Source organism: Drosophila grimshawi, unplaced genomic scaffold, assembly GCF_018153295.1.
Source record: "Drosophila grimshawi isolate 15287-2541.00 unplaced genomic scaffold, ASM1815329v1 contig_80, whole genome shotgun sequence".
In the NCBI taxonomy this organism is placed as follows: Eukaryota; Metazoa; Arthropoda; class Insecta; order Diptera; family Drosophilidae; genus Drosophila; species Drosophila grimshawi.
In genome coordinates, this window is record NW_025063639.1 from 624,544 (window position 1) to 636,029 (window position 11,486).

Below are 11,486 nucleotides of genomic sequence, written 5' to 3' on the forward strand. Positions count from 1 at the left end.
TTGGCTTTTAATAAAGATATATTTATCAAAAGTTGTGAAAAATCTCTTTAAAATTCCAGATGAGATGAAGGCATTCCATACTATATAAATATAGGGTATTCAAAATAATATACATATACATATCAAAAAGGAGCAACAAATAAATACAAATTTGTGAAAATAAAAAATAAAAGTATATTAAAAAATAATAAAATAAAGTAATCTTTTAAAGAGAAGCACTATTATTATTATTATTATTATTATCACTATCAATATTGGATAATATTGCTAAAAGTGATCAAAAAAAATTATATATCTTTTTTTTAACAAATATATTTAAAGAAGTAAAGTGTAAAAAGTAGCGCTACCTTTAGAATTTTGAGCGCAACTGTACATATTTAGATATATACCCACAAATAATACATATATATATATATATATATGAGTATCTGATACTAATCTTTGATTTTATGATTTATTAGGTAACAGTTCTGTTGATATAGCCGGCGGGGGCGTGGCAACCAACATGGTCGTCTTCGATTGGGCTCTCGCAGCTACCTCGAGGCTGGCTCGCCTCGCTGCAGCTGCCATATAGCTGCCATAATAACGACTGAGTATCTGCGGATCGACGCCATTAAGTTCCACATACGAAATGGGCAACGGGTGAACGGCAGCGGGTGTCAGTAGGGTGTCAGCAGCCGTACCGGCAGTGTTTAGCGGGCACTCCTCGAGCGAGTTGGAATCGTTTGAGCTGCCCAACACTGGTGAGTAATTGTGTGGATCCCGCTCCTCCAGTTCCACGTCGCTGAGGTAGGCGGGCACAGCAGCACCCGTTGTAGTACCGGTTGTACCGGCTGCAATTTGCTCCTCCTCGCAATCCTCGACATCAATTTCCGCCTCGGCATCCACATCGAGAGCGGGATTATTATTATTATTGTTACTGCTCGGTGGTGGATGCTGTTCGAGTAGCATCATTTGTTGCTTCTTCACCTGCACCTTGGTGATGAGCGTGTGCTGTGTCTGTGTGGCAACCTGCCCATCATCTTCCACAATGTCCACAATTTGCACATCGGGCGCCAGCAGCGAGGCAACATCAAATTGCCTTTTGCGCGTCTGCGAATAAAGATTCGCAATTGTTGTCGTCGTCGTGGAATTGATGTACGAAATGTGCTGTGGATGTTGTGGATACTGTTGTGGATGCTGTTGTGGATGCTGTTGTGGATGCAGTTGCTGCTGCTGCTGCAGCTGCTGCTGATAATCCAGTCGTGGCTGTGCGCCAATGATGCCCCTGCCAAAGAACTGCCCGATATAATGCTGACGCTGCTGCTGCTCATGCTGCTGCTGCTGCTGCTGCTGCTGATGATGATGATGATGATGATGATAGGGATAGTTGAGAGCCTGTGGCACTACCGGCGGCGGGGTGGTTAAATCGAGGGGTGGCGGACTCGGCGAATCTGTGCTGGCATCGTCCACCGACAGACCCATATGCTTGCGCACCTTGCGCTGTGCTTTCCGACGCCGAAAATCGCCCTTGCGAAAGTCATCCATATTCGCCGGGTGAATTGCCCAATAGTGTCCCTTGCCGTTCGCACTGCGGCCCGATTTGATGAAGCAATCATTGAGCGACAAGTTGTGACGTATGGAGTTGCGCCAGCCAGGGCCGCGACTGCGAAAGTACGGATAGTTATCGAGTATGTACTGATAGATATCGGATAACACCAGCTTCAATTCACTCGAACTAAGTATTGCCATCGCAATGAGGCCGATATAGCTGTGCTGTGGCTTCGGCTCCTCCGGCTGGAAGATACGCTGTGTCTGCGGAAACAGGGAGATCGTTGAGAGGGTCGCCAAGCGATTGCCGGTGGAGTGTACGGCACCATAGGTCGCCGACGGCTGCAACCAGCTGGGTAGCAGCGAGCTACCCGTTCCATATTGCGGACACCGAAGTCGCTCGATGTTCAGCGCATAATTATACAGCTGCAACCGGTACTGCTCGAGGGCCATCTGACGTGACACTACCGGACTATTGGTATTGGCATTGCTGCTGCTGCTGCTGCTGCTGCCGCCTCCGAGCGGGTAGTGCTCGCTGGCGAAAAGCGGCTTTTGCTCCTCCTGGTGCTGACCAGCTGTGCTTGAGGTTGAGGGTGTGGAGGGTCGCGTTGGGGACAAGTTTTCTGTGTTGGCCATCATCATCGACTAGCGGGTACTGCTTGACTATCTGCCTCTCTAACTAGCCAACATGCTACAGATCGGATGGTAATATATCCATTCCCAAAACTATTTGCCAAATTATCTGGAAAATAAATAGTACAAAATGCGGCATTAATTAGAGAAGGTGTTGCTTAGGTTTAGGCAGATCATGTCTGTATATAGATATATATTTATATATATATAAAGTAGTTACATTTTGGGAGTGTATTCTAAAATTATACAAATACATATTAATAATTATAACCAAAAATGTATTTATATATCTATCAAGAATCTACCTAGAAATCCTAAATAGGTTTAGGTCGAGCACTACCGATTTAGTCTAGAGTCTATAAATCTATTAGAGTTAATATTCTATAGAAATTAGCTGGGTTTAGTCATGTATGTATATATAGTAATTAGCCTAAGACAATAATTATAATAATTAGAGTCTAAGCTTGACCTTCTCTAGAAACGAGTTGGGTTTTGGGAGACACTACCGACTAGAGCAGCTCTTATAAACATATAACAATACAATAGACTCGATCAGGTAATCAATTCTGAGTCCTCCATTTCTATAATTAAGAAGTCAGTTTTAAACGTCCTATTTCGTGAATGACTAATTCATACAAATTAATTTTGTTTGTCTGATTGGGGTTTTCTGGGTTTTCCCCAATTCATGCAACAAATGTTGTACCATTCTGCTTTTAAATACCCACAACAATTTTATGAATATTTCTTCTTTTTTCATTTATATATATAGAATAATACATTTTTTTATTTATTTAATTTAATTCAATTTTTGTACTTTTTGCATTTTTTCTAGTCTAAATTTAGTCTACTAGCCTTTGGGGAAGGTAACTACCCACACAAAAAAAGAGCTGTTTATTTATTTTAAACAAATACTTTTTGTTTCCGCTTAGTTATGCAATTCTCATTTGGTTTATTACTGTCTGAAACTGAGCTCAACTTTCTGTGGGGTCTGTCTGTCAGACAGAGAAAGAGACAGAGAGCGAGAGCGAGAGAGAGAGAGCGAGAGAGAGACAGAGACAGAGAGTGATCATTGGTGTATATTGATCTTTGGTATTTATGTTAATGAGAGCTGCACTCGATGTCACTTGCCAAGTGCTGACCGTGTTTCTTCGTTTTCACGCTTGATATAATAAAAACACTCTTCACATCTCAAGTGGTACCCCCTCTCTCCCCTTCCCCTCCCCCTCACCAGACAATGCCTTTTCAAGCGTATATCATAAAAACAAAAAATTATATGTAGATACAACTCCAACCAGTAAATCGACGACTGAGGTGCGGTTATTGTTTTGTCTGCTTTTTTTCTTTTCCTTTTATGCTAATCTTTATGCCTTTATCTGATCAATGCACACACTGTGATAATAATAATAATAATATGATACACTCAAGAAAACATTTCTAACAATTCTAATTTTTAGTAATGTATACAATAAAAAATTTTCTATTAAGAAACATATTTCAGCTAAATAGAAAAATTAAAGCTCCTTAATTTTTTGAAGTACACTAAAAAAATTAGAATTACCAGCGGCTTTTTAATAAATTGTGAAAAGATTATTATTACATTTTTTAATCTAATTAATTAATTAATTATATTTAACAATTTTGAAATATACAAAATAGAATCTTAAAATTAACAAGCTGGATTTTTTCTACTATTAAAGTTAATTTGATTTAAAATTCAAAAAGAATTTATATTGCATTTTATTATTGTAAATATATATGTCTTATATAATTTGCAAATATACGAAAATGAGTCTTTATATTAGAAAGACTTTTTAGAAATATTTTCGTTTATTAAAGTTGTTTTTATATTTGATTATTTAAAATTTCAAAGGCGACAATTTTAGAATTTTTTATAAATGTTTTCTATTAACAAATTTATTTTAGTTTATTTAAAATTATTTAATTAGTTATCGTATGAGCAGTAAAAGGGACTGGACAACTCTGGAAGAGGTCCATCCTACGAAACCGTACACCATAAAGTGGTACACCGACGGAACACTCACCAATCAGGGCACAGGTCTTGGAGTCGTGGACCCTCGGGTATCGTACCATGAATTCCTAGGAACGGACACCAGCATATTCCAGGCTGAGGTATGTGCGATAGGAAGATGTGCGGTCTTCAAACTAAAACGGAACTATCGGAATACAGATACAGATATATCCATCCTATCCAGTAGTCAAGCAGCATTAAATGCAATAACGGGGACTAAAATAACATCTAAGATAGTCCAGGAGGCTCGTTCAAAGCTAAACCTACTTGGGACTGACAACAGGCTTATCCTGAGATGGGTCCCGGGCCACAGGGACATAGCGGGTAACGAGGCGACTGATAAGCAGGCGAGAATGGGGGCGGAAAGGACCCTAATACGACCAGAACCGTATTGTGGCATAAGAAGACAAACAGATGCGGCAGCAGAGCTGGTCGGAGGCAGCAGGACTCCGGCAAGCCAGATATCTCCTAGGTGGTTATAATCTTAAACGTTTTAAGCAGGTTATAACCATGGGAAAGAACAATCTTAGAATACTTACCGGTCTAATGACGGGACTCTGTAGACTAAGAAGTCACCTAACTAGACTAGGTAAATATAGTAACGATTTCTGCAGGTTCTGTGAAAGAGAGGAGGAATCCTCGACACACATCCTAACAGAATGTCTTAAATTTTAGAGACACAGAAGACTTCAACCCAACAACGATCCTAGCATTCGTACGGGATCTGGGGCTGATGGAAGAGCTATAGGCTCAGAAGGGGGCAAAATAGATCTAACAGGTCGCGGTGCAATAAAAAATATTGAGTTCAGAAATATGAACGTTCTAAAATTCAAAAATAATTATAAAGTGTTAATGAACTATTTTACTGTAATTTAATTAATGTATTATTTTTCGTTTTCTCCATTATTTATAAAAATTGATCAATGCACACAGGGTGATAATAATAATAATAGATTCCCTTTCCTATAGATATACACCAAGAAACAGTAATGAACCTAGGACTCCAACAATAATTTATTAATTATAATTTTCGAAAGATGGACAGCAACTTTAAAAAAACTGTCATTTTAAAAATCGCGCCAAAAATAAAATCGTACATAAAACAAGAAAAATTAATTGGTTTTGAATATAAATTCAGAGAAAAAAAAAACAAAAAAACAATTTCTACAAAACTATAAAGGCTTCTTTTATATTATTTTTTTACAATTATTTTCCATTATTAAGAAACAAATTTTTAAAACAAGAAATTTAATAAGAATGCGAAATAAATATACAAAAAATTATAAAGGCTTCTTTAAGTAACTAATTCTTAAAACTCTGATTTTTTAAGACTGCCAACGAAAATATAACCTAAAAAATTATTAAATCCTCTGTTCTATTTTTTAGAAATCTTTCCACAATTAAAACTAAACGTCCAAAGAGTACAAATGAAAACTAATATCTAATATCTTAAGAAAAAAGACGAACGGAAAAATAATTTATTTATTTATGTCAAGTAAAGTCAGTCGACACAAGAAAGGCAAAAAGTAAAGTATTGAATTAAATTAAATTGAAAATAAAAATTAAAATTATATATATTTATTAAAAAATAAGAAATATTTATAAGATTTCTGGAGTGATTGCAAAATGTAAAATGCAAAATCTCAAAGCTTTTTCTATATTTTTTAAATGTAACCCCCAAAATAAACAAATAAAAACGCGAATTTTTTGAAAAAATACTTTCTAAGATTTGAACAGAACAGTAATCAAATTTGCTCTCTCGATTAATCAACGCTAAACTAAAAAAATTGATTACATTAAAATTCAAAAATAAAATTTAAAACTTTAATTACAAAGTAAAAAGTATTTATAAGATTTCTGGGTTTATTTATCAATATTTCAATCACTTTAATTAATTTTTATCAATATTAAATTAAATTAAAAAATAAAATTAAAAACTTTAATTAACAAAATAAGAAATATTTATAAGATTTCTGGGTGGGTTTATCAATATATTTATAGCAATATCGCAAGTTTTTCATAATAGAAATTTATTTTTATTTGGATTATTTTTTATTATCGAACTGAATGAAATATATATCAAGATTGTAATCCTCATCAAACTTACGAATTTTGTGTGTTATTAAGCTGCTAATATTTTGATAATATTTTGAATGATTAACATCGTCTTACTATATTATATAGCTGCTATAGGAACAATCGGTTGTTGTTTTGATTTTATAGTCAAATTTAAATGGCGGCAATTTGACTCCGGGTTTAAAATGCCTTCTTTTTTTGTTAATTTATATATAATGTAAACATATATTTATGGTGATTGTTCGGCACTTTTACGAACAAAATATAATAATTGCAAGTTTAGTTTTTACTTATTTTTAATTTGCTGTTTTGTTTTGTATTTTTCTTTCATTTAACTAAAAATTAAATAAAAATCAAATAAATTGCACGACTATTTATAAAACAATTTATAGTAGTAAATATACACTATTAAAAAAGTTGCATACTTTTTTATTTTTGTAGTTAACATTTAATTCATTTAACAACACTGCTTCACTGCATTTGTTTAATTTTTAAACCGGAACGCGAATTTTTTATTGCTTTTATTTATATAATATATATATATATATCTATATATATAGATTGATTTCAAAGTTTGAAATTGTTGAGCGCTCAAATCGTGCGTGTGGTCGTCGCCGAGTTTCAACTGGGTCTGGGTGAGTAAGCGAAAAATTGTTGTGCCCCTCTTCTCTTCACTGCTGCTGCCGCTGCTCAGTGTTGCTGTGCTGCTCGTGCAAAATGGAAAGCTAACTGTGGACTGGCTGCCAGCTGCATAGCTGTTCGCTCCGCCTCTGCTGACGCCTGCGTCAGCCTGTGTACGCCTATGATTGGTTCGCGCCTCGCAAGGGCTGCTTGTTGAGCCAATCATATGCGAGTAGCCCGCATAGAAACGCATAATTATTGTTTTCGAGCACCCTTGTCGTCGCTATTGACAGCTATCTTACTTCCACTCACACACACACACTCTTTCACACACACGCAAATGTTAGATTAAAGAACAGGTTTCAAAGCAACTAAACAATCTTCGAGTGTTTTAAGCATTTTCAGTAATTAAATGTACAAAATCATAATTTTATAAGCATTTATGTATGTTTTTATTGAAATTTAAAAGCACAACAAATACATTTTATTTGAAATCTAATTTACAGTACAAAATCATAATTTTATAACAAATTTGTCATGTTTTTTGTTAAAATTTAAAAACACAAATATTACATTTTATTTTTAATCTAATTTATTTATATTGAATGAATTAAATACAGTTCATTTTATTTATGTAATTTAAATTTAAAGAGCATTAATATTAAATATTTTTTTTTTTGTTAATATTAATATTCAATTTTTTTGGTTTATTGTAATTAACATTATTAACATAAACAATCATTTTTATGCACTGAACTTAATTTAATTGACAACAGCTAAATTTTAAAACATTTTTTACATTTTATTATATAGAATTATTAAACCATAGATGTACTTTATTTTATTATATTTATTTAATTATTATTTTATTTAAAGTACTCTTAAGGCAGTCCACAAAAGTTTTAAAAAGGCTCTAAATAAATATTCATTTTCATAAATTTCAATATAGATAGATTACTTATTGTATTCAAATATAAAATATAAATAAATATAAGTATATATAAAAATAAATATAAATAGTTACAAATAAAGTGATAAATTGATAATGATAAAAATAAAAATAACAATTGATGTAAGGACTATAATACTACCTGAGAAACATTTAAGTTTTAAATGTTTTAACATTTATTAAAGAAAACACCAGGTAAATAACATAAATGCATTATTTGGAAAATTCCTTGTCGACTTATACACAAACATTGAAATTCTCGAGTTCGAGTTGTCGATTTCAAGTGCATGCAGGAAGTACACTTGAAGTAGGACAATGGCGAAACGGGATTTGTAAATTGTCCTCGACGAATGCGATTAAGAATGCGATTTCGGAAATGATCCATTTGGCTTCGGACCCTATTGTTTTCTATATACCTTTAAAAGAGTGAGAGAGTCGCATATTTTCAGGAAAACCAAGATAAATATCATTGTTATTATTATTTGTTTTCGTCACTTACCCAAAGTGTTTATTTTTCTTCCTTTTTTCAAATATATTTAGCGGGCTTAGATGATTATGCACTCTATATATATAAATTTATATTTATAACTATATTTATTTTTGAGCCTAGAAGGCACACATCTGTCCGTTGTTTTTATTCAGTGTTATTTTTAAGCGATTCTTCAAATTTCTATTCTTGTTTTGTTTTCATAATATAAATGAAATTCCATTTTTGCTTTAATATTTTTTATTTTAGAAATATACAAATTAATTATTATCTTTCATTTAATTTAATTGAATTTTCTTTTAATAATCGCCATTAAATAAATAATTAAATATCTAAAAAAAATATTATTTAATTATATATACAATAATGGTAAATATATATATTAAATAAATTGTATCTATTTTAATAAATTAAATGTACGAAAATATACAAATTAAAGGTAAATTGATCAAAAATTTAAGGTGGACTCAGAGATTTTAGCTGATTCCTGATACTCATACATATTTTTGAAAATTTTTTTATATTGTTTTCTTTTCGTATTGCAACCAAATGCCGCACACCTGCTTCCTTTCAGAGCATCCCTGACTCCATTTCTTGAAGATTTCAATCGATTACCGTTTTCTACTTTTCACACATTTCTTTCAATTGCGGTCGAAGAGTCAAATTAATAAACTAAAGTAGATCAAACTGCCTCGATAAGGCGCTAAAATTTTAGAAGTCATTCCAGGGGCGTGTGTGTGAGAGAGAACGAAAGAGGGGCAATCAATACCAATACCATGATCCTTATCCCCTCCCTTCCTCTCTCTCTCTCTCTCTCTCTCCCTCTCTCTCTCTATCACAACATGGAATAAGAGAGATCATTTAGCAGTAGCAATCAATAACAATAAGCTGTTGATCCTCATCCTCACTGTATCTCTCTCCCTCTCTCAACGCCACCTTTTCTTTTTGATGTCTACATTTATTGCTGTTTTTATATTTATACATTGGCCAGCTAACAGAGCGCAAGCAAAGGAGCGAACCCTCTGCTTAACGCAGTTACAGTTGCTGTTTACTAACATTATAATATTAATATACAGTTTGTGAAGAAAGTGCTTGACACAGCAATAAAATTAAGTATAAAATATGAAGAATAGTAGAAACATAAGGAATAGAAGAAATCTTTAAGTCAATAATAATGTTCCCTTATTTTGCAAAACAAGTGAAAATAAATATATGCATTTTTTGCTATTACCTGACCATTAAATTTTGTTTATAATTTCTTTGAATCTTTAATTTAATTACTTAAATATTACAGCTACAGTACATATATCAGCATCATTTTATAAAGAGTTAAGTTTATGAATTTCTTGCTGTATTAAAATACTTTCTTAACATAGTGTGTATAACTAGGCCAGGTTAACAGAGCGAGCGAACGGGCAGCAGAGCAACAACAAATGTTAAGCTCAAGGTGGGTTTGACAACAACAACAGCTGCTGGTTCACTAATACAACTAGAACTACTGTTGATTGTGTGTGCGTGTGTTGCGTGTGTGTGTGTATGTGTGCAAACGCGGATTAGAAGCGCACTCAACAAAGGTACAAAGGTAATGAGAAATCATCATTCGAATGAACTGTAAATGAGGGCTGAACTGTGAGGGGGCAGTGGGAAGGGGTGGTAGGTGGTGGAGGCATGCTGACAACCGAATTGGCTTTAAAGCTGAAAGCAGCTTTATTAATGGCGCAGCTTAGCGGGTTTCCCACCGGCTTCTCTCAATTCCCCACGGTCTCCATTATTGTTATTATTTTTAATATCTATCTGATAAACGGATTATTACAGTATTGTATTTATATGAAAGCTGGCTATTTTTACTCCTTTCAATTCAACTAAACAGAAATGTGAACTAAGCATCCAACTATATATATCTATATAATGTACGCTCAAGAAAACTATTCTAAAATTAAAAAAAGGCTCTGTAATTTTTAATAATTTGTACATGCACTCAACAAAAAAATATTCTCTTATTAAGAAACATATTTTTGATAAGTAGAAAAATTTATAAAAATACACTCAACAAAAAAATGGACCTACAACTTAGAAATACTAGCGGCTTTTTAATAAATTTATAAATTATTATTAATATATTTTTTAATATTGTTAAATATAATTTTGAAATATACAAAATGGAGTCTTAAAATTAACAAGCTGAATTTTTCTACTATTAAAGTTAATTTAATTTAAAATTCAAAAAGAATTTATATTGCATTTTATTATTGTAAATATATATGTCTAATATAATTTGCAAGTATCCAAAAATGAGCCTTAATATTAGAAAGACTTTTTAGAAATATGTTCTTTTATTATAGTTCTTTTTATATTTGTTTATTTAAAATTAGAAAGAAGTTTTTTTGTCATTTTTTTAAGAATGCTTTCTACCAATAAATTTTGTTTTATTTTATTTAAAAACGCAGTAATACTACATTTTACTTAATTAATTCTTTTTATCATTCTGTGTCGACTCTAAATAAATAAAAATGAATATTTGTTTAAAAGAATATTCTAATAAAAAATAATAATAATAATAATAATAATGCAGTAAGAAATATTTGAACACATTCTAAAATTCAAATTTAATAATAAAGTTAAATTTGTATTTTAATTTAAGTATTACTTTACGTTTTCTCCATTATTTCTAAAAACTCGAAATTAAATAAAAACTTTCAAGATACAAAAATAATAATACAATTTAAACGATCGATAGAAATAAAATACTTCAGAAAGTGGACATATATTTTGTCCAAATTTGGGAAAAACTGCAATGAAATTAGGTGAAAGTCTGCTTTTTAGAGAAAAGATGGCTGCGACTTCTTTTATTTTTCTGAATGTATTTTTGCTCTACATTTATTTCATTAGAGTCTTACGTCCCTCTACTGCTGTGGCTGGCTGCTCTTGAAATAACAAATTTTGTGGTTGCTTCCTGTTGTGTGCGTGCGTCCTGGGATTAGCCAGTCCCAGTTACCAGTCCCAATCCTCTCGTGCTGCTTGTTATGTTTAAATACCGTTTAACAATTTCCCGTCGGCGAGTTTTGTATTAGTTTTCTTTTTATACCACTGCAAAATGTATAAAAAGGGGTACAATTTTATTTTATCAAGTATGTAACAGTCAGAAAGTGAGTGAAAGCGAG

General features: G+C 32.6%; 1 protein-coding gene across 1 annotated transcript; it reads right to left on the reverse strand.

Moving 5' to 3' along the window:
* Positions 1-447: 447 nt before the first annotated feature.
* Positions 448-4,236, reverse strand: LOC6570316 (fork-head transcriptional regulator 2). Its single transcript, XM_043215875.1, has 3 exons — positions 4,206-4,236; positions 1,340-2,272; positions 448-1,267 (listed from the first exon to the last, which is right to left on the reverse strand). Exons 2-3 carry the CDS (start codon positions 2,170-2,172, stop codon positions 448-450), a joined length of 1,653 nt encoding a protein of 550 aa, XP_043071810.1. The 5' UTR covers positions 2,173-2,272; positions 4,206-4,236.
* Positions 4,237-11,486: the final 7,250 nt, after the last annotated feature.